The following is a 22,733-nucleotide window of genomic DNA, read 5'->3' on the forward strand; positions in this document are numbered from 1 at the left end:
AATCTTTTGTGCGGCACCATGGAAAAATGTAGTCGGAGAAAAAAACAAAGTTCTGTGAAGTTCAACCTTACCTGAAAATGCGATCAGAGGGCTGTTCTCCCATCACAAGATCAAAACCGCGCTGGAAGATGGTGTAAGGCCAGGGACTGACATTGATAAAAGAAGAGATCAGAGGAAGAGACAAAAACAGAGGAGAGAGAATAAAACTGTGTGTTAAAATCAAAGAGAGAGAAGCGTTGAATTTTTTAGTTCACCGATCCTCCTAATCTAAACCCACTAAAATCACAGGCCGTGTTTCGTTGTCTCACTTCGAGTCATTCCCGCCTTCCAGAGCCCGCAAAAAATCACAAGCAGCATTACGATGTGTGCTCTGTGTAAACATGCTGATTGAAAAATGTGTTCTGCAGCAGCTGACATGCAATGTGACTTTGGCTCATATCTGTTTACCAGGGGAGGGGATAAGAGAGGATGACAGGATGAGACAGAATGGGAGAAGGGACACAGAGCGGGGGGGGGGGGGGGTGGAAGAGGGAGAAAAACAGAGTGTCAGAGAGGAACATGGAGGAGAGGAGGCTGATACCAAGAGGCAGAAGTGATAGAGGGAGAATGATGGAGATTAATGGGGAGTGGCAGCTAGGGGACTAAACAGTCTGCAAAGTGAGAGTGTGAGGAGGAGAAGTGACAGGGGCCCGATGTCATTCTGAGCAAACTCCTACACTACAGTAAGCCAAAAGAACATTGGGGAAGAGGGAGAGACACTTCCAAGCCACAGGCCGTGGTCATTAAACATTTAGGTCACCCCAGGGTGCCCACTCTGTCACACAGAGACAGGGACACAGGGGGAGTGCCACGGAAATGAGACACAAAGGGGGCACATTAGGGTGGGCTAACGGAAAAATTCAGATGTCTACAATGATGATGACCAGAAGAATTCCTAGGCCGGAATCGGTTACAAATGTGGTGATATTTAAAATGATATGCTCTAGTGCTGTTATAGATGACTATTTGTTGTTCCATATCAGAGTTTAACTGTTTCAATAATTTTTACTGGATGATTAAGTGTTTTGAGGTTGACAACTCATTTGCTGGTAAGTCAGGCAGTTTTACAGGTAATGCAAAAAATAAATATCTAAATAAATCATGTTACGGGGTCAGTTTTCAAGTTTCCATCCAAACACAGTAAATAAAACCACATACAGATACTTTAATGAAATAAATAAGGCACTGTTGTGTTGCTAACTGGAAGACTAAATTATAATTGTACAGGGATGAAATAATGAAGACATTAAAAATACATAAACTGTTATTCAAAATTGATTCATTATGCATTTAAACTATTCATAACTAACATGTTAATGAACACTTTTATGTTACTTTCTGGTACTCCATTAAATTATGTTTCCGTCTGTCATCTGGCCGAATCACAACACTTTCTTTCCTCATTTGTCCCTGCCATTATCTTTTCAGCAAGTGATCACTAAGGTTAAAAGCTTATATCATGGAACATTTGCACATTTTTTGATGAAACATTTATATGAACAATTAAAAATGGTTCACAATATATTATTTGTCAGGGATATTTGTTTTCTGCAATTAAATACTTGACAAATAACAATGCTTCAGCAAAATAAATAGAAATCAGATAAAATCACAATGATATCCCGGTATCAATAATATGGCACAACCTCTGACAGTTAATACATTTGCAACGGTAATGTCGAATTCTGGTAAAAAAAAACAGCTAGAAATAAACAAATTCCATCATAATCACATTCTACTCCCAGGGTGTGTGGGATAAAAGTGGGAATTCCCTGTCTTATCGATATGAGCAGAACTCTCTGTAACAGTCGCGCTCTGAGAGGGGACCAAGTGTCAGGCACTGTGGCTGTGGTGTTAGCCAAATGTCAAGGACTTTTTAACAAGCAGATGTAAACCCAATTAAGAGTTTATATGAATTCCTGGGATGGGGTCTGAAACAGCGTTTTTGTAATGCCAAAAGGTATCAAGTAATCAGTTGAAATCATTTTTGTAATATAAAGGAAGTGACCTTGCACCCAAAGACAGGAGCAGCCCCAAAAGCTTGATCAAGTTCCAACAACTTTACTGACTCCCATCAACCTAAACATGATTACATGCCGGTGCTAAAATATATACAACTGTCTTTTGAGGACTATGTTGTAAAATGGTTTGATAGGCACTCCAACAGTTTAAAACATAAAGATGGAATTACACTTCAATCGTGCAGTACTTTTCAGACAATGAAAATAAGCTTTGGATCTGACAGAGCTTGTCAGCATTAAACTACGGCCAATGATGTCACAGTTATGTTAGCTGGGTTAAGTCCCATTTGGCTTGGACAACACAAGTTTACAACAAAACGTTGTATAAAAAATAAGTCCGGAATTTGGGTAGAGATTGACTCGGATGAAATGTTGGTGGAGCCATTGGAATCTTAGGATTTAAGATTTGTAGAGCTACATATGTCCTCATTGCTAGATTATCTTTGACTGTGCAGCTTCAAATTTGACCTTTTTTTTTTTATACAAAAAATAAAAATAGGTTTTGATTCCCAAAACCATTCGTTAAATTGCTGGATTACCATAGTTTACTAACAGAAAAACAAAGTGCAGCAGTGATGTTGTCAGCCATGTATTAAGATGTAGTGAGTATGCTACTTTGAGAGCTTTAAACATTAAGTCAGTTCAAATTAAGCTTAATTTGTTTGTGAAGAATATTTATTAAATGTGTTGAACACAATTCCTTTATGGAGATCTTTGACCGTGACAGAACATAATTAAACCAATGCTACAGTGATAACCTAACCTCAATCAATAAATAAGTACATACCCAAGTAAGTGTTACAGTTCTAAAAGTCTGTTTATCAATACAACATGTATTCAGTTGTTTATGAATCTGTACTTACTGCAGTTTGTCTGATACAGACAATTAATTGGCATTGGCAACATCACAGCTCCTTTTGATTAATCTGTTGAACCAAATGGATGGCCTTGTTTGATGTGTAGGAGGATTCCCTTGTTGTTAATGAATTTTCCACCATTCCTTCGGCTTGATAATGAGCAATCATAAACCATCATGAGGTGATTATTATAACTTACCCCTGATTGGGCCCCCACTCACTGCGGATGCAGAGGTGCTTATGGACCGGGTCCTTCATGTAGCCGTCAAGGCAAAGGCATTCTCCTGCAGACAGAAAAGCACTGATTCAATCATGTGTTCATTAAAGTCAAGCCTTTTTAATTCATGGGAGAATCCCCTTTGCGCCTCTCCTTTAATTTAACTCCATGAGAGATATCCCAAAGAATATCTTCCTCAGGCAGTTAGAACACTCTTAATCATCTCTTATTTTTAATGATGTATTTGTCGTTTTTACAGCTATTTGCCATATTTTTTTGTCCAAATTTATTTCATAGACGCTCACAAAGTTTTCCAGAATGAGTGCTTTAAAAGGCGCTGTTCTAAAAATGTAAATTAATGGCCAATTGCAGCAAATGAAAGCAATGGTGCTCCCGCTGTTCATCATGCCAATTAATTGTTTTCTGACAGGTTTGATAAGGACACAATGTGTGTAACTCTGCCACACTACCAAGCTGGTAGCATGACAACCTTACTGAAAGACTGCAGTCATTCAATGGAGCTCATTCTGCATGAAAAGTTTCCTGACCCTTTAGCAAAAAGAGTCTGAAAGTATCTTACTTGCTTAGTAATGTCTGATCGTTTCTAGCATCAATGCAAGCCAAAGAGCTCCTTTTCTAAATAATGATACTAGAAATGTATTACTTATAGTTTACTACTATCACAACATTTAACAATGTCTTTAAATTAATGCAGTCAACTCAGGATGTGGTTTAATCCAAAGTACTGGTTCATTAGCTTTGATTAAGTTGCAATATCTTTATAATTTAAAGAAAGAAATTCATTTAATATTCCTCATTCAGTCCACAATAGATATTTGAATTGATAATGTGATTTACATTTTCAGTGTCAGGGTTACCGCATTTACGACTAACTAGCTTAGTTGTTGAATGTCAGTAAGCAAGTCTTATAAGATGTTGAACTATTGAGGCTGATTACCACTGGCATTTTCACGGCTGGCTATCATAATACTGGTTAGTTCATCAACTAGTTTAAAAAAAAACAAAAAAAAAAACAGTTTATTAAGCTGTGTAAACAAACCAATCAACTTTTAGTTCTTCATCATTTCCTATTTATTCAGCTTGATTGTCTTTGTCACTATAACTTCCTGGAGTTTAATTGCACAATTAAAAAGACTTCCAGATATCCCAATAGACTTGAATCTTTACTCCAAAAGTCTAAATTTAACAGATTCCGTTTGTCAGTTATCTGGCTAGTCCTGTTGGATAAATGCCTCCACTTCCTAAATGGGAATTAATTAAGTTGATGAATAGTCTAACAAACAGACCATTTGGCACTGCCCATATTTACAAAAGTAAAGCTTGTTTGGGACTGTGGACTCCCAAAAATCCACTCGCACCATGTTGGAGAGATTGCTAATAGGATCACATGCAACACTACCCAACTGTGGCTGGCTACAAAGAGAGCCACTGTGATGATCTGAAATTGTTTGTACAACCCAGGTTGATGACCTCTCGTGGGATTGTTTGGTATTAAGACTCAATATTTTTAATCTACTAACATCTCGCTGATATGTCAATAGAAAATGTCTACCTCACCAATGGGACTAGGATAACTGACTGGTGGAGGGGTGTGGATGCTCCATGTTGGCATCTTCTTGATGACTGCATCCTTTTAGCAAAGAACACTAAAGCATCACCTTTTTGTTCTGCTGTCAGCACCCAGGAGAATTGCCAGCCTCGACTTCGCTCAGTACAAGTGATGGGGCCTCACCTTTGGTTTAGAGGGTTACTCAGGGGTAACATGTACAACATGTTCTGCTCATGCTCAATAGGAGGCATGTGAAGGGCACAGGCCCTGGGCTTATACAGCCACCGCTAATGGAAAAGGTCAACTGTCAGTAAAGGCCAACGGAAATCCTTTTCACTGATTCTCCTGCTCATTTTATTTGAATAAAATAAATGAATGAAAAGCAGCATCAGAGTTTTTTACGTGTTTTGTATTTTATAACACTCACAATCTTTGTGTGATCTACACTTGAGATTGTGTGAAGGGTTAAGTTCAAGAAATGAAGGGGTTTTGAATGAGAAACTACAAGAACAAAAACAAAACAGGAGGAGAAAGTGAATACTTAAGTGTCTTTTCAAATGAGTATTGATGCTCAAGCAGTGTACATCAACTGAATGGGTGTTCTTGACTTAACAAAGCAGAGTAATGAAGAGTTTTATTAAAGGTTTTATTTTCGTATTGAAAAGATCAGTAGATCAGTCAATGTAGAACCATTGAGTGGAAACTGAAGAGTATTAATATCTGTGTTTGTTTGTGCATAGATGTTGTTTTATTTTCAAATAAAGTTTGGCTAATTTGTTAAAAACGTGTCTGAATGTCGGCAGATATATTGTTATTGTACTATTTAGCAATTAATATGGACATTTAATAATGGTCTCGCTGGAGTCCTTTTTCTTAGTGAATAGGACGAGCTCAAAGGGCTTGGTTACATTAGTGAAATGTCTGCTATGCCCTTTCAACTTTATAGAAATAATATATGTAAAGAGCATAATGTTTTTTTCTTTTTTAATCACCTTAATGATATGGTGCAGGAACTGAAAAACTCCTCCTCACAGTTCTAAACATAATTGCTACTTTGCCGCTTTGTTAAATGTGCAGTGAAAGAGCTCGAATGTGTGACACTAGCAAGTCAATTTGACAAGTTGAAAAAAAAATAAATGCCAGAGCAGCACTGAGTTGACAGGAGCTCTAGCATTTCAATTTGATTTGTGGCACAGCTGCAGAAGAATGCTAAGCTCAACATCTTGCTTTAATTGCTGCTTCATTGCACTAAGGTCACGGCACTCAGTTCCAACTTGTTTTACACTGGCAAGGTGTTACATTCCCTAATTGCCAAATATGCAGGCGCTGAGCCAGTTTCTAAGCTTCACAGTTTATTTTTGATCATGTCACAACACAGCTATTTGTCACCTTTTCAAACTCATAGAACATAAGTGTAGGTAAAATGAGCAACATATACATTGCCCTAAAATAGCCTGTAACTCTTGATCTGTTGTGTGGGCAGCAGTGGCTGTACAGCTTCTATTTATGCACTGATGTGTGCAAAATTATTGAGCTCATCAGGAAAAAATGCACACAACCATTCATTATGCTGTCACATTAATCAAGCCAGTACGTTAAGCAGTGGAAATATGCATCTCCAAAGGGATTAAGTGTCCATTCGTGTTTCCTATAGTCCCACACACATTCTATTTAGGTGGAAAAAGGTGGTGCCCGTAAACATCAGCACTCAAAGCGCCCTGGTTTAACGCCCTACAGGAAGGTAAGAACAACGCGTTAAAACATCCAGCGCCTCGTTTAAAGTCTTGCAGGAGCAGTACCGGTATAGTTGCAGCACATTTCCGTTTTCATCAGCATCTCCTCCAGCAGCAATGAGGATGGGGTTTAAGCTATCTATAGCACCTTTGCAATCTCCCTGCAGCCCACACACACTTTCACTCACTGTCACTGTCACACACAAGCACACGTATGCTGAACGGTTTCATTACGAATGCATCATATGAAAAATACAATACAATCACCAAAGCCTTCGCTGTTAGTCCTGATGGTCCATACATCATTTTAGAGGTGTGGGCACAGTGTTGGTTTGGGTGTGTGGGTGAGATGCGGAAATTATTCTAAGAAAGGAAGGCATGAGACACACTGGCTCAGCTTTTTGATTCATTTAAAAGGTCTCAGAACTCACTCTTGCCCAGGGGAGGGTTGGGCTGCTGAATAATGGATGGGAAAACAAGCAAGACACTTCCCCACCTTGTCTAAATGTGAGATGTTTTCCTGCACTTAAAGTTTGAGAGACAAACTGGCAGAGAAATTACAAGAAACAGGTAGAACCAAAATGTCTAATTCCAGACACTGTTTGCCTTGTCTCAATTTGGGTTAAGTAAAAAGATATGGATAGATCATGCTGATATGAGAAACTGATATTTGAGTCCTAACAATTGCTTGAAAATCATTAAAACGACTATCCTTTTAATTTCAATGCCTCTACGGATACAAAGAACGTGTCATCTTTAGCGTCTTACTTTGAAAATGTTTTGTGATCAAAACGTTAAAACGCTAAGAGCTTATGTATGACAGTGTATCACCAAAGTGACGGTGTTAATATGTTCTTGAATGATAAGAAATGTGAATACCCTTGATCAATATTAAAAAGAGTATGTGAGACACCATACATATATGCTGTTAAGCATTGGTGACATCCATGGAGTGAGATCTTCTTGCAGGCAAAAGGACTATTAAAGGACTTGTGAAAACAACGATATGTATTATATTATTCTGTTTTACAGGCTCTGACTTTCTTCATAGTGAATGGGGAGAGAGAGAAGATCAAAATGTATCCTTCTGGTGGGGAGAGTGATAAAGAGCTTGTTAAACAACACAATGTTCTACAATTCTGTTTTATCAGAGCGGAGTCATCATTTGGAGATGTGTGTGAAGCTTGAATAAAACATTATGTACAGTAGCTGCAACTGGACCTTATTCCATGTGTGTATACGTATTTCATATAATGTATGACAACATTTTGGTATTTTTTTGATATCTTAAATATGTTATCTCTGTCAGGGATCAGACTTTGGGGATCATGTGTTTGATTTTGTGTGCATATCTGTTTCACACTGTCTTTCTGTCTTTTGTCCTGTATCGACTTTATGCTGAACATATTTTATTGGTCGTGGTTATTCATACTTTCTTAAAATGTGTTTAATGTCATGGACTACTAACCTCATCCAACCAGCCACAAGGGGTTAGGTGATTAACAAATGCTTCAGTTGGATTTACTTTTTTTGCTAGGTATTAGTATTGTTCCTGTGAAGATTTGTAGGTTAGACACTACTGATTTGTTTGCTATAAGAAACAAATATTACAACAATGGTAATTTGCCCGAATGCCACCCAAGCACCATGGCTTTGGTGTGAAGGAATTTAGCAACATCTTTTTTGCAGTTTTTTGGCATTAGCCATATTGGTTTAGTTTTTGCAATTACTTTACTCATTCTGATGCCTTTGCCAGATGCTTATTGTTAGTATAATATCAGGCATATTGTTGCTTTAAGAAAACATAACACCAGCTACATTTTACATGTGCTCTCTCAGTTAGCCATTCAGCTGACAGTCTCTCCATGAGAGCAAAGATATTAATTGATAGCATCTGTGAGCCACGACATCACCCAGTAAAAAATAAATGTAAGAGTGCAACACTATTGCACTGAGCTAGATTTGCTTTTCAATCTGCACTTTTTCTCAACTTCACTTTTAGGTCACACAGAACAATGTATATAATGCAGCATCAATCAAACGTTATTGACAAGCTGCTTTACGTCAACACGCCTCAAGCATAATCCATCAGTCATTTCTGTCAAGCCATCAAGATTACAGTAGATCGACCTCTCCCTCCAACCCATTACTCATTCCTCTGTAGTATAATGCTACTTATAAGCAGAGTGAAATAGGTTATTGATACATATCTGCAGATGTTCTGATAATCATTGTCTCTGTACGTCGATAAGGGCCAATAATAATACAATAAAAATAAAAACAACTGCAAGTTTTCAAAGAGGAGGAAACATTAAAGCTTGCAAAAATCTGAAGAAAACTGTGAGTGTAAATATGAATGTTTGGCCCTTTATATCACGTTGTTAAATTATGTCCCAAGTCATTTGATTGGTCCGCTGAATCAATTCCTTTGATGAGCCACTTTTATTTTGACTGGTCTATACATGGAGTCATTTCATCAGACTATCAGTTTGAGTCATCGGACTGGCTGATCGGATGGGTTATTTGATTGGCTAATTGTATTGAGTGAATTGATTGATCAAATGACTATGGGAAAGTCAGACGGAGTGCTCCAGGCAATCTATTTTCCATTTCAGGCCTGCAGTCTTATGGACCCTAGTCATGGCCACACCAGTACACAATGAAAGAGGCTCCTTCAAATAGCCACAATGAGTGATAAAACACAATGAGTGATAAACACGGCAAATTCTGGAGGCCTTCTGCAGGACTGGAACTCGGTAAGACATTACCTTTAACCCTTGTGTCTCCTATTACCGGAAGTTGGCAAGTCATAAACAATTTGTGAATAAGCCTCAAAACTGTGTAACATAATGTTATCAACAAGACGCCTTTGCACAGAAAACTGCTTTCTTTAAGTATCTAAAGAGCCTTTTCATGTCTTTCATTGAATATTAAATCAGATTTACAGGTCGGTTATACATTAAACAACATTTTAGCAGAATTATAATAAAGTCCCCCAATTTGTTAAAAAAGTTAGACTGCAGAAGCTGCAGTTATTGTTGCTTGTTTTTTGTAGAAGTAATAGGTTTTGGATGCTACTTCATTTGTTGGTTTATTTGCATACACAACTTTTTCTACATGACTGATCACAGTAGCCAGAGAAGCAGGATTTTTTTTTAATTTCAACTAAAAATACATGTAATGTGGTAAATGTCCCGGTACAATACTGAGCTGATCCTCTTTTAAGTTGTGTTCTCAGCTCACCTGTCTCCGGGTCACATTGGTGCTCACAGGGGTCCAGGAGGCGGCGTCCACACAGCTCATTGAGCCAGGGACCACTGGCGTTCTGTTGGTAATACAGCAAGATCTGGGCCGGGTTCAACCAGTCTGATGCGTCCATCTGGCTCCCCTGCAGCAAAATAAACCTCGATCCTAAAGGGGGACAGAGGGAAAAGGGAAAAAGGGTGGAGGAGTCAGTGGGAGGTAATGACAGAGATGTTTATAGGATTGAACAGAAAGAAGAATTGAAAAAGAAAAGGTAAAGTGGATGGTTAATAAATGAATGACAGGTGGAGGGATGGTAGGAAAGCAGTCGAGAATAAGAAAATATCCTATAACTTGTTTGTATAACAGTATTTGTAATATCACGACAAAGCCACAGAATATTTGGGACCTTGCAGCTAAATGATCTTAAATGATTCAATACAGCAAATGGGGAAATAAGGAATGAAAACCATCAGTGTTAGTACGCCAAATATAAATATTTGATAAAGGAATAAAAGCTAAGGAGATTAACCTGGCCTTTAACACATTGAATTTCTCAACAACTGTAATCTTTTAAATGTAATTTGTATCATTCATTATCATTAAAGCAGGAGCTGAGATCCAGCCAAGATAGCAAACCTTGACAGCTGCAAAATTAAAATATGAAATATATTCAGACTGCGAAAAACATTCTAATAAAATGATGCCTGTTGTAGAAAGTCTAACACTTGTTTTGGTTATTATCAGTAACCACAGGCAGCCACTTTGCAACAGTAGGAAGGCAACAGTGAAGAAAATAGAAGTTTGACTTGTATGTACACACTTCCCGTGGTGTTTGGATAAATATTTACAAGAATTAAAATGGTCTGAATGGTCCAGACAGTGTCATCTTTTAAATAAATCACATGTAAGCAATCGGAGGATGAAACCCTCTTTATTAGTCACATACATGCACACAGCAGAGCACACACAGTGACATTTGTCTTCTGCATTTAACCCATCCTAGTACTAGGAGCAGTGGGCAGCTATTGTGCAGCGCCCGGGGAGCAATGGGGAGGGGGGATTGGAGGTGTCCGGTGCCTTGCTCAAGGGCACCACAGCAGGGCCTAGGAGGTGAACTGGGACCTCTCCAAATAGCAGTCCACTTTTCATATTTTTTTCAAGTCTGTTCGGCGACTTGAACCGGCGACCCTACGATTCCCAGTCCAAGCCCCTACTTTTTTAAAATTTTTTATTTATAAAAATTGCATATTTACATTTTTACTGTTTTTTAATTTTTTTTTAATTGTTTTTCCATGTGTCCGTTATTGTACATACCAATTATGTACCACCATTTCATCACACAACAAGCATTCTCCCTCCACCAAAACCAAAACTGTCATCAAAATAAAAAAATAAACAAAAGATAATCAAGAAAAAAACCAACACAGTAACGCATAACATTCCTCACAAAAAAAAACAATGTCTTTTCTTTTGTTTGAACTGAGTCCTCTTTCTCTTTTTTTCTTTCAACACAATCCATATTCATTTGAAAAGTTGAAAGTCAGCACGTCTTCTTCAACGGATAACAAGGAGCTTCCCACTACAAAGTCTTCCTTAAAGCATTCTTTATCCATGCTATTATAGAGCATTTGTATGTCCCGTTTTGTGGTCCTTAAGAAAAGGCTCCAGACGTTTTTCAACCTTCCCTCATAATGGGCACTGTTCCTCCTTAGTTTTAAGGCATATCTTGCGTGGCTCAGAACATAATTCAGCAGAGACACATTGCATTCATCCTTCTTCACATTCGCACCAAACAACCACAACTCCTTCCATTCCATTTCTCTTACATACCATTCATTCCAACATCTGCTAACTAACTCTTTCATCCTTCCAAAATACTCAACAAGCTCTCTGCATTCAACAAACTCATGCATACAGGTTTCAACCTGGTCCTTACATACATGACATTCTCTCTTAACCGAGGGATCAAAATGACTAATGACCAGGTTATTAAACACCCTATTGTGTCTTAACATAAAGTCAAAGTGATCACATTCAATACTATTCCACTTCACACTCACATTCCTCCACATCCTCCTGCCAGTCAAACCATTCACTACTCTCGTCCACACACTCTCTGATGCAGGCCTTCTAATCTCATCCCCTCTTAAACATTTATACACATACTTTGTTTTTAAATCGACCAACTTCACATTCACATCTCCCTTCCCCACAAACAATTCCACCTCACTTTCATCCTCTATGTTACATTCACTCTCAATCATTTTTAACCATTCACTCGGCATTCCCACTTTTATTTTTTCAAGCATACTTTCAGCTGTCCCTAAACCCATTCTCTGATCCAAGCCCCTACTGACTGAGCCACTGCTGGACAATTTACATAGTGAGTGTTAAATTTAGCTATGTTTAAGGTGATTGTATACTGAAATTCAATTGGCCACATGCCCTGGTGACTATCACTGCATAGTAACTTGGTTAAAGTTGAGCGTCTGTAAGAAAATGCACCCCTCAAACTGTTCAGGCTACACTGTGGTGTTGTGTAATAAATGTAGAATTTCACTATCAACTAATTAACAGTTTCTGAGCTGTTTTCCTCCAGAACTCCCCAGGAATCCACTCACAAATTGCACTCCTACGCTGTGATCTTTTCATGTGTATTATAAGTGGCACTTGTGACATAAATAAAGCAGTGCGATGGAATTAGGGCTGCATTCCCATGTCAGGTCAACACAACCACAGCCTGAAAGGATCCAGCTTTTTATGAGTAAAACATGTTTTTATTTTATTTTAGCTGCTCGTTGTTTGCTAGCCACCTTTTTTCGGGCACAGTAAAGGGTACGTTTGAGAAAATATGACAATAAATTGAAAAATGTACCATGCAGAAAAGTTACATGTTTTAATATACATCATGCATTCTGGGGATTTGACCAGTTGAGGTAAACAACAGATTGTTATGTTGCATTGTATTTTATTTACCCACACTTTTAAGTTACTTTCATCATCGTGGACATGCCTTACTTTATTACTTTAATAAGGAAATAAAAGGACTGAATATGTTTGTCCGATTTATCTGACATCTTTCCTGATTTAAAGGTTGATTGTTATGGTTACATTGATTACACTAGGAGCTATCACAAGTTTTACAATTGCATTGCATTGTTTATTTTTTTAAATAACTTGAAGTAAAAGCCAAAAAAGCCGTGAGTCTGTCGCTGGGAGACAGGTGCCCCAGGACATCTGACACGGCAGGTGTCACTAGAATAGCGTATCTCCTCTGTGTGATCTTTGCAAACTAGCATTAAAACTCACTGACCAAAGCCCTGTCTGTTTGAAAACATTTTTTAACCCAAGCATATTTAATGACTTCGAGGCAGGCTATGTGTGCCCTAGTTAGTGCCATCCCCTGGGATGATCAGTTTAAAAATAGAGCACACACTGCAGACGGCCAGACAAATCTCGTTTGTCCAATTGTGGAGAGCCATATAATTGCTGATAACAATGTTCAAACTATATACACCAATCATGTTTTCCTTGTTTTTTATGGCACATTTGACATCCTGTTTGATGTCTCCTGCAATCGTGGGTATGCAATATTTGTGTTTTTGCAACATGAAAAGGATTTCAGATATTAGAAATGAATGCTTTGTGGATGGATCCAAAAAGGACTGATATTTGTCATTATGAAAATAAGACTTAAAATATGATACCAACTCAATTCAGAAATTCATCACTATCTCAAGTATACAACTCACAGGAGGCCAAGTATCTCTGAATGGACTTCCAGGACTAGAATAAGTGGAGTGGGCTTAATAACTGATTTAAGCACCACTGTAAAGCACTTCAGTCTGAATAGAGTTGGTATTCAAGACAATATTTCATAAAAGAACAGTGAAATAATGGGCCAAAAAAAAAAACCTTGACAGAGAAAATACAAAATACAAATAGTGAGAGACTGTATTGTCGAAAAATGGTCCTTAATTGCCATCTCATGGAACCTTGACATTTCCCTTTTACGAAATTCCGGAAGAATGTTGAAAACAGAAATGTACTAGATAATAGGCATTCCTTGTAGAACATGACTCAGTCTTACCAAGGCAGGCTTCTTCCATTTCAGTGAATACAAAATGTAAATAAAATAAAAGATGGATCTAAATGTATTATTGACCATAAATGGGTCTAGTATTCTTCTCATTAGTAATGCATAACTTAAAAAACACCTTTCTTGGTCATTGTTAAACATGTTTTTTAGCAACTCTAGTGACGGGGCTCCATGATAATGTTTGCAGGATGGTTAGTCTCTGCTTTGTTCCAGTCAAACTATTGGATGGATATGTTGTGTTTGTATAGTCATGGTTCCAAGAAGATAAATAATAAACCATTGTCAGTCACCTGAATTTTTGTCTAGCACCACCCTCATGTTAACATGTGTGGTTTTAAGTGAAATGTCCTAACAATTATACTTGATGGATTGCCTTGACCTCTGGCACGTACAGTATATTCCTCTGATGTGGAATAGTGATGCCTTTAGGGACGTTTGGCCATCATCAGGTCAACATTTCCTTACGGGTTTATGAACAAATATCGAAAAATTAAAAACACACCAAAAGTAAAAATGCTAAAGCGCTGAACTAACATGGTAAATATAAAAGTGGCACTGTAAGCATTGGAGCATGCTTATGTAAGCATTTAGCCCAATTTAACACTGTGCCTAATTGAGGCCTGATAAAGCCGGCATAGTGGCTGTAGGTTTTTGGCTCAGTTAGTGTTTTGAATGGAATGAAAGTATGTATTTCCCTCTTATAAGTTGCTTATAATGTATTTATAACAGTCTTCATATTGAATGAGGGATTGAAGAACTGACATTCAGTGGTTATCACTGGTGGGGGTTGGTATGAAGGTCCTTGACCAGAGATAGGGATGACATTAAACGGAAATCCACCCTCCCTACTTACAGGTCGATGTTATGTACATTAGACTATTGAGCTACCCTGCAAACGGGACTTCAACAGTCATAGTTTAAATGTAGATTTCACACGTCTTAGACAAGACACAGATAGGAAACCTATTTCCAAAAAATACAATTTCAGATGATAAACCTTTCCAACATTTCTATTTCAGAATCCGAGTTAGTCGTGTTAGGTATTTTGAATATATTGTTATCCTGCGTGAACAGACAAACATCCCCTGATTGACTACTTTGTCTGATGTGAAAGGCAAGGAGAAAGGTGTGACGCTACGTTCCGTGCTTTTTTCTCCACAGAATTCGAAGGCAGACACACACACAGCTGTTTGCATTAGTAGCTTATTTCCCCAGTGGTAGAATCCAGATTCATCTGAGTCATCTGATTCACCATGACATCAAATCAAAGTGTGATGAGATTGTGGAGACATGTATGGAAACATTCTAAATCGATCCCAGTTTTTGTAATTCAACAGGCGAATTTGCCATCTTTCATCTCCCCTTTCAAAGTTACCTCTTGGACACCTCCCTGGAATTTTAATATCTCCCTGGCAGGCCAATGTATACCATCGGAAAGCAGCAGTGCTCTGAATCAAATCAGACCTCGGTATGATAGATGAGCGAGCCTAGTCACAGTCTATAATATATCTGGACTGCCAGCTCACTCCTGTGACAGCTGAAAAATGCCAAAGAGCCAGCAGGAGCCAGTGCTCGGCCCCCGCAGTGCTTTTTTTCTTCTTCAGGTGCTACATTGAAATTCATTAGCACAGTGGTTCAACATATCAGAAAGTACAAGGGGAAGAGTGATGGAGGGTTTGCTGCGGGTGGTCACTGCAACCTGGCCTCAATGTGCTCTGATGCTTTGAGGGCACATCTGTTGTGTGGCCACACATGGGAAACACAGGGAGGGGGTGGGCGACCTGGCATTTTACTTTTGTCTTTGAGAGAGCGCAAGGCAAATCGGCCAGCTAGACCTCAAAACACAGGCACTCTGTTTGAGAGAAATGGCGAGGTGGACTCCTTGGAGAGTGGCAGAAAAATGCCAGCTCAGTCGCATGGGGTATTGAGCACCCACAGAATTGTAAGAAGAAAGAGTCCAGCTACAGTGTGAAACAAGAGATAAGACTTACCGTCAGCGATGAGGTGCTCTGGAACATGTAGAATCACCCGCACTGAGAGGCTGCAGGACATGTGAGAGGAGTAAACCAGGCCGATCACGCAGCTGATGACACTGATCAAAGTCAGAGTGGTCTTATTGATGGGACTCCGCGGGGAACCTGCTGCTGGGAATAAATGCACAGGCAGGGAGTGGGGAGAGGTTGGAACAACAAACGATAGAGATACGTGAAGCAGTGACCATTTTTTAATCCCCCACAACACCCCCATAGCCTGAAACATGCACAAAACCACACACATATATACACACACGATTACACATGGAAGTATTTTACAAACAAGCCAAAAAAAGAGGCTTAGCGTCCATGAAAAGGACATTTGGATCAAAAACCTCAGGCCTTTGGGAGGTTTGGACCAGGCATAGCTCGCTGGCCCAGGAATATGGTTTACCTTTCAAAGGTTTTAACATCCATGCAGGGATGTGACGGGAAAAAAGACACATAAATAGAAATGGTCCAGAGGTTGTTTTGCAACCTTTCCTCTTTCCTTTGCTCTCTCTCTCCTCCAGAGCGAGGTTGAATTTCTTATCTCTTTTCTCCAGAGCGCGACACGGAAAGTGTTAAACATGACCCACAGGGGCAAGCACAAACACACCAACACACACAATACAGTAAATTTAACCTTGAATAAAGCCACCTACACTTTGTTATAAAAGGTTATTTTTTCCTAGCAGAATAAGTCTAGATTACATTGTCAATTTTACTCTAGCATAACTTCCTTACTCAGAAGCTCCCTGAGGGGATATGTAACTGCCTTACATTTTCAGTTCATTTTCTTACAGCTCTACATCGAAAATTTCAGTTCCAACCTGTAAAGGTGTAGCATTATTAGAGGCGGAAGAAATCTGCGGTATAGCATTTGCCACGTAATAATTAATTGGCATACTTGACAGTCTAAAACAGGAGAATTGCGTTACAGGAAAAAGCTCTCAAGCTAAGTGGATGGAAATTACTCCAGGATGCAGTTTTGAGAATCTAGCCACTCTTAGGAGTAGGCAGCCTTCTAGGTATGATTATTTCATTACAGGATCTACAGGATCCTTTAAACAAAGTGGAAATCTTACCTATCATATCATGTTCAAAGCTAGTTTACTCAATCAAGATGCCTATTCAATAACTGTACGCAGGAAATAATTTATCCTTTTTAAATGAATTTCCCTTGAATACACATTTAGCTGTTACATAAAACAACATGAAATCTTTCAATATTCTCACACTCGCCACTCATCATCCCTAGGACTTAAGGAAATATTTATGTCACGCCTCATGAATCATTCCTTTCCTCTGGATGTAAACAACATTGTTGGGGCTCTGTTGTAACCAATTTATTATTTTCTTAGGCTTTGCTCTAATTAAAGGTTTAGCTAAACTTCTGGAGGAATCACTGTGTTTGTGACACCTGTGCACATGACAGTAGAGTAATTGGCTTCGAGGTGTTGTGAACGCTTGTAACGCCTTGTGACAGCAGCTATTATTTTGAAGGAATTGTCTCGTTATTTTTATTTTTTTTAACCCTCTCCGTGTCTGTCTCGCACACCCCCTTACTGTACAACACAACTGCAAGGACAAAGGCATGCTGACAGATGAAGCGTGCCAAAACACTTCTCTTAGACACATTGGCACAGTATTCTCCATAGAAATAATATGTGTGTGCAATATTATTTCAAGATACAGTGTTTTTCATGTCGTGAGATGCAATCCATATCTAAATAGTTGCCAGCAAAACCTCTGATCTGGTTGTCTTGTTTCATTTCAGTCAACAAGATGGTATGCAGATGCAGTGAGATCAGTGGTACATGCTCACAAACCACTTTTAAGAAACACACCTACACACACAGCATACTGTATACACAAACTCCACACATTTCCTTGGAGTCAAAATCACAACACACACAACCCTGGAGCCTTTCCATCTGCTCTATGCATTGTAAAGGTTACTTGTCATGCCACATGGCGATGGTAGTACCATCTGACGGCGGGATAAACTGACGGTAGGTGAATGAGTCCTTCTTACCCCCTGAGCCCCACGCGCTGTTGGCGTTACCGTTTCTCATACCTCGACTCCGGCGTCGACTGCGGTTTGGGTCGGTGTAAAAGGCCAGCTGAGGCTCGCTGTCTGCCTCCGTTCCAGAGTCCCCGTCGGGGTTCAAGAAAGTTGAACCCCCTGTTGGATTCACACATAAAAAGTTCAACAAAATACACCTACAATGAGGACAGTAGTTTTGGACCACTGGCAGGGAGATTTGTCCTCAAGCTGGCCTCATTGAGAAGGCAGAGGGGAAAGGGCAGCCAGAACCAAAAAGGAAAGGGCTGTGGGATTCAGTGTGGAAACAGATCTTTTTTTTTTATTAAATCAATTATTGAAATGTAGGCTACTGGAGATTGAAGCCAAGCAGAAAGTTATCCGTATCAAACATAAAAACTAAATCTTAAAGACAGCTTTTTTCCTTGCTTCAGCATTCTGCTTTATCTGTCGCTTTTGGTGTGGTTTTTGTGTTCAGTTCACCAAAGAGCTAGTGTTACTTAAGATCCTCTAATGGACTAAAAGAAGTACTGCCAAACAGATGTAGATACAGAAAGACGCAATGCAGCTTCTTGACTTTGATTTGTGCTTTATAACAAAATGGCTTTTTGGTGAAGTCCAATTTCAGTGAATCCTCTTACCTTGAGCTTCTAATAAAACAACAGCACACTTTGCCGAGCGAAGCTTTTCTGTGCATCTTTATATTATTACAATGGAGAAGATTCAAGATTCAAAGGTTTATTGTAATATAATAAATGAAAAACTCTGGTCACATGTTCCTCAAAAATACAATTAAAAGACATAAAACACATTTAGAAAATATCAACGACAAAAATTGTGCAAGCCCAGGCATTAAGTGGTTTTATGGCCTGTGGGATAAAAATGTCTCTGAGATATAATCATGTTAAAAAAAGTTGTGGTTAAAAGCCCTTTCTCAAAATGAATTAGTCATCTACAATGAGTGCTCACAGACAGATGCATATAAGAATTAGTAATGGCCACAGCTACTTGAAGTACAAATAAGGACTTCATTTCAGCAACACAACACAAGGGATTGTGAAAATGTCAATGCACAAAATGAGAGTGTTCATCTCATTAGCTCAGCGTTATTTTTAGACACTGCTGTGCTGTGGTGAATCTTTTTAAAACGTTAAGATGGAAAACAATAGATGACTTACATACAGTTTGCAAGATGAACATTTTTCGGTGGATAAAAATGCTAAACAAATATGTGCCTGTGTTCATTTGCTGGACATACCAACATGATACTTATTTCAGCTTGGTTTGTCTGTCCGTCTATCTGTAATCATGCTGACAGGCAAATGGACAAACTACTTGATGGATTGTATTGGAATTGGTGGACGGGTTATCCATAAACCAAAAAACATTTTGGAGTGTATCCAAATCAAGAAGAAGAAATGTGTCTTTCATTTACATTGCAAGATAGGGCATCCTTTATTCATGTGGTATAGACAATAGGATCTGACTGGGAAATAATGAGTTAAAGCTCATGAATATACAAAAGAAAATCAAGCAACTTTGGAACTTTGGTATGGCACCACCCAAGGAGTATGTTAACATACCATTAGCTAAGCTATGTTTGCGCTTGATCATGTTGCTATTTATGGAAAAAGCCAATTGACAAGTATTCATTAACTAGTACATCCAAGAAATAAACAGAGGTTACAGAATGGTGTCGGAAAAAAGGCTGGGTAGTTAATCCTACTCATACCAATTAATCATTCTCCATTTTGGAGTGGGTGAGACAGTGAATGTGCCTTCCTTTTTTGACTGTTATAGCATTTCAAGCTACAATATGATATTGAGGATGATGTAGACACAACTCCTTTATAATACAATGTCCCTTATAAGTCTATAATGCATTTCAGAGTGTGCTTTAGCAGAGGCATTAGCTATATTTAGAGGGCATGTATTGAAGCTTGCCTTACAAGTGTTAGGGGATTGTGAATCACAAAGTGAGGGGGAAAATCCATCAAAGCAGCAAAGATTTGCTGCCTCAGCATGATATGTGTGAACTGAAACAAAATTCATGCTAACGTTGCTCAGTGACAAGAGCTTTTAAAATCCCCAACCAGGCATTTGATTAAACTAGAGAAGATCCCTAAGAAGAAAAAAAAAATGGGGGGAAGGAATAACACTGTTGGCAGCAATGTCAATGCGAGAAGGGATATTCATGACAGCAGCTTTATCAGCTTTTCATATTGTTGGTTTTAGAACAATATGCACTGAAGCTATGAATGCACAGTGTAAATATTATTGGCAGCCATGACTATCTGACGGCACAGATGCTGCCGTTGCTACACTTCAGAAGTGGGAAGGCCTTTTTGATGACACCATTGTTTCAGCAGCATTTCACATGACTGATTTAATAATAAAGTATTATTTGCTGGACAATTTCTTCACAGAAATGTTTGCTGGCAGGAAACGAAGTCCTATGGAACATTATTAAGTGTGCTATCAAAATGCTGCAGTGAAATAAAGTCCAATAAAACTTCATATATAATATGTTCCAATAACTACAAAATAAGGAAAACATAAATACATGTCAAGGTAAATATCCATCATGCAGGGGAATATTGATGATATGCAAGACAAAAACATTCAGTTTTAAAAAAGGTGCCTTACTTTTTTACTTCCCCCATTTGGAAAACAGGTGTATTTCCATTGAAATCGTTTTGATTAAGTTTTGTCATCTTTGAGTTTGCTTGTTGCTTCCTTTGTCTGGAGTTTCGAAAAAAGGATCAAAGGCTTTCAACAGTAGCTCTGCCTTGCCAGAAAAGAAAAACCCCACTGAGAACATGTTGGTCTTTCTCTGAGAAGCAGAGGAATATGAACTAGGTATGGTACATTTGTTATATGCCAATGACAACACTATTGCCATGTGAAGATTCAAGGGTTATTCACTTAAAGAATGCAGCATAGGAAGATGTAGCCTTCAAAGGAATGAAAGCAAGTGGGCTAAGGCTGATGCTCTTTTGTAAATGAGGCACTCTGCCTTTACAGATAATGAGGTTCTGTTCTGAACAAGCAGAAACAATAAAAGTTTCAAGTTTTCCACCATCAATTTATCCTCAAATGGCAAACAAAAAGGGGAATATAACAGAAAGATCGATCAAGCTTAATGGTGTCCGTTTAAAATACAAGTTGACTATTTATCAACAAAATGTAAATCATTTGGTAAATAGGATTTGGTTCTATTTCCAAACATCCCTTATTGTGGGGTCTAGTTATGTCTAAGGGCCCAGTTGTTGGCTCCATTTTAAAGAGACTTTGGAATCTGACATTCTGCTTGAATATTTAGAATTTTCCAATGACAAAAAAGATTCATCACTTTAAAGTATGTGGCCCTGATTTGGGACACAGGTCATGTGAGAGTGTCCCCCCTAGACAAATGGGTTCAGTGAGTGTATGCACTCAATTGAAGAAATGAAAGAAGTTGCAACAGCTTTGGAAAAATTAAACCTGTCACAGTGCGGTGGCAAAACACGTAAATGGCCCTCAGTGGGCCATTCGAATCAAATGGGTTTCAAGGTTTCAAGGTTTCAAGGTTTTATTTGTCATATGCACAGCAGATACAGCGTATATGTTGGCAATGAAAATCTTATGTCGCGTGCTCCTCCAACAACTCAACATACATGGTGCTAAAGATAAATAAAATAGTGAAAAAGAGAGAAGAATATTTACAATATCAACAATACAGATTTGAGGATGTGAAATATATACATATGTGGAATACATTGAAAGTATTTAAATACTTTACACTGTTGAATGAGGAGGTATGGACAGATGCATATATTACGTATGTGGAGTTGGTGAGGAGCTCGAGACACGGCAGCCATCCTCGGCGCCATCTTGCATCTTGGGGGTCAATCAAATGGGCTTTTCAACCTTCATTGTACCAACACATTTAAGATACAAGGACTACAGACTGACCCAACAACAATATCCTACTGTAAGGAACAACCATTATATTCAAGTGTGTATTTCTTCTCAAAACACAGTTTTATATGTTTTTAATCTGAAAGTTAAATGAACGATTCAGCGTGTGAAACCTTCAAGTGAGACACATGGCAACACTTAATCTATTTTTTCTGCAATTGGGTGTTTTTCCCCCAGGACCTTAATACTTAGCAGTTTTTATAAAGCACTAATATAACAGAAACATAAAATAATTATAAATCACTGGGAACAAATTGATTGACAATGTCGAGAAGGATTGGACCGATAGACAGAAATCATGCAGGGGCCCCAGTCGGTGGCATGACGGTTGAGTAACACCACTGTATATGCCTTCAGTAATCAGCACAATACTTGATGGTGTGTGTATGCAGCCTTAAGCTGACAATATGCTTATTCAGAACTGCAAGTCAGATGGTTTACCAGCTTTTTCTCAGGACTGTTCCTAACACTTTGCATGTTACCAACTGAACGAAACGCATGATACCGCACCTTGCCACAAATGGGGCGAAGCCTGCGAGCTAGTTCAGGCAGTCAACTCCAGCACCAATGATACATTTGCACATAACGCCCCTCGTCACACTACAACTACCACTGCTAATATGTTCACCTCACTACTGCTGCTGCTGTTGCGTTCACTTTGGCGATGCTCGCCTGCCCCACCACCACCCCAAGTTCCTCCAGCTTCCATCTGTAGGCTCGGGGAATAGTTATCTAATCATCACTCAATGTTCTATGTTAATATTTGGAGTGATGAGGCCCGAGCCTTGACGCCAAACGTAAACTATATACTGCTTCTAATAAATATATTAATGAAAAGAGTTATGGCTGAACTACTTATGTTTGAATTAATCCGATCCTCAGCCTTGATGCTTGATAAATAATCAGAATACTTGTTACGTATTCATTTTATT

The 22,733-nt window shown here is 38.7% G+C and overlaps 1 protein-coding gene across 2 annotated transcripts in view; it reads right to left on the bottom strand.

Moving 5' to 3' along the window:
* Nucleotides 1-22,733, bottom strand: part of astn1 (astrotactin 1) — a 337,331-nt gene that overhangs the window by 219,796 nt on the left and 94,802 nt on the right. The window contains exons 6-10 of one of the 2 annotated variants that reach the window (XM_063885658.1): nucleotides 17,833-17,982; nucleotides 15,774-15,923; nucleotides 9,681-9,848; nucleotides 3,117-3,201; nucleotides 72-146 (exon numbers count right to left, since the gene is read on the bottom strand). In XM_063885658.1, coding sequence (XP_063741728.1) covers nucleotides 72-146; nucleotides 3,117-3,201; nucleotides 9,681-9,848; nucleotides 15,774-15,923; nucleotides 17,833-17,982 — 628 coding nt within the window. The remainder of the gene's footprint in view (nucleotides 1-71; nucleotides 147-3,116; nucleotides 3,202-9,680; nucleotides 9,849-15,773; nucleotides 15,924-17,832; nucleotides 17,983-22,733) is intronic. The other variant, XM_063885659.1, reaches the window with a different exon arrangement.

The sequence above is a fragment of the Eleginops maclovinus genome, chromosome 6 (assembly GCF_036324505.1).
Source record: "Eleginops maclovinus isolate JMC-PN-2008 ecotype Puerto Natales chromosome 6, JC_Emac_rtc_rv5, whole genome shotgun sequence".
NCBI classification, from domain to species: Eukaryota; Metazoa; Chordata; class Actinopteri; order Perciformes; family Eleginopidae; genus Eleginops; species Eleginops maclovinus.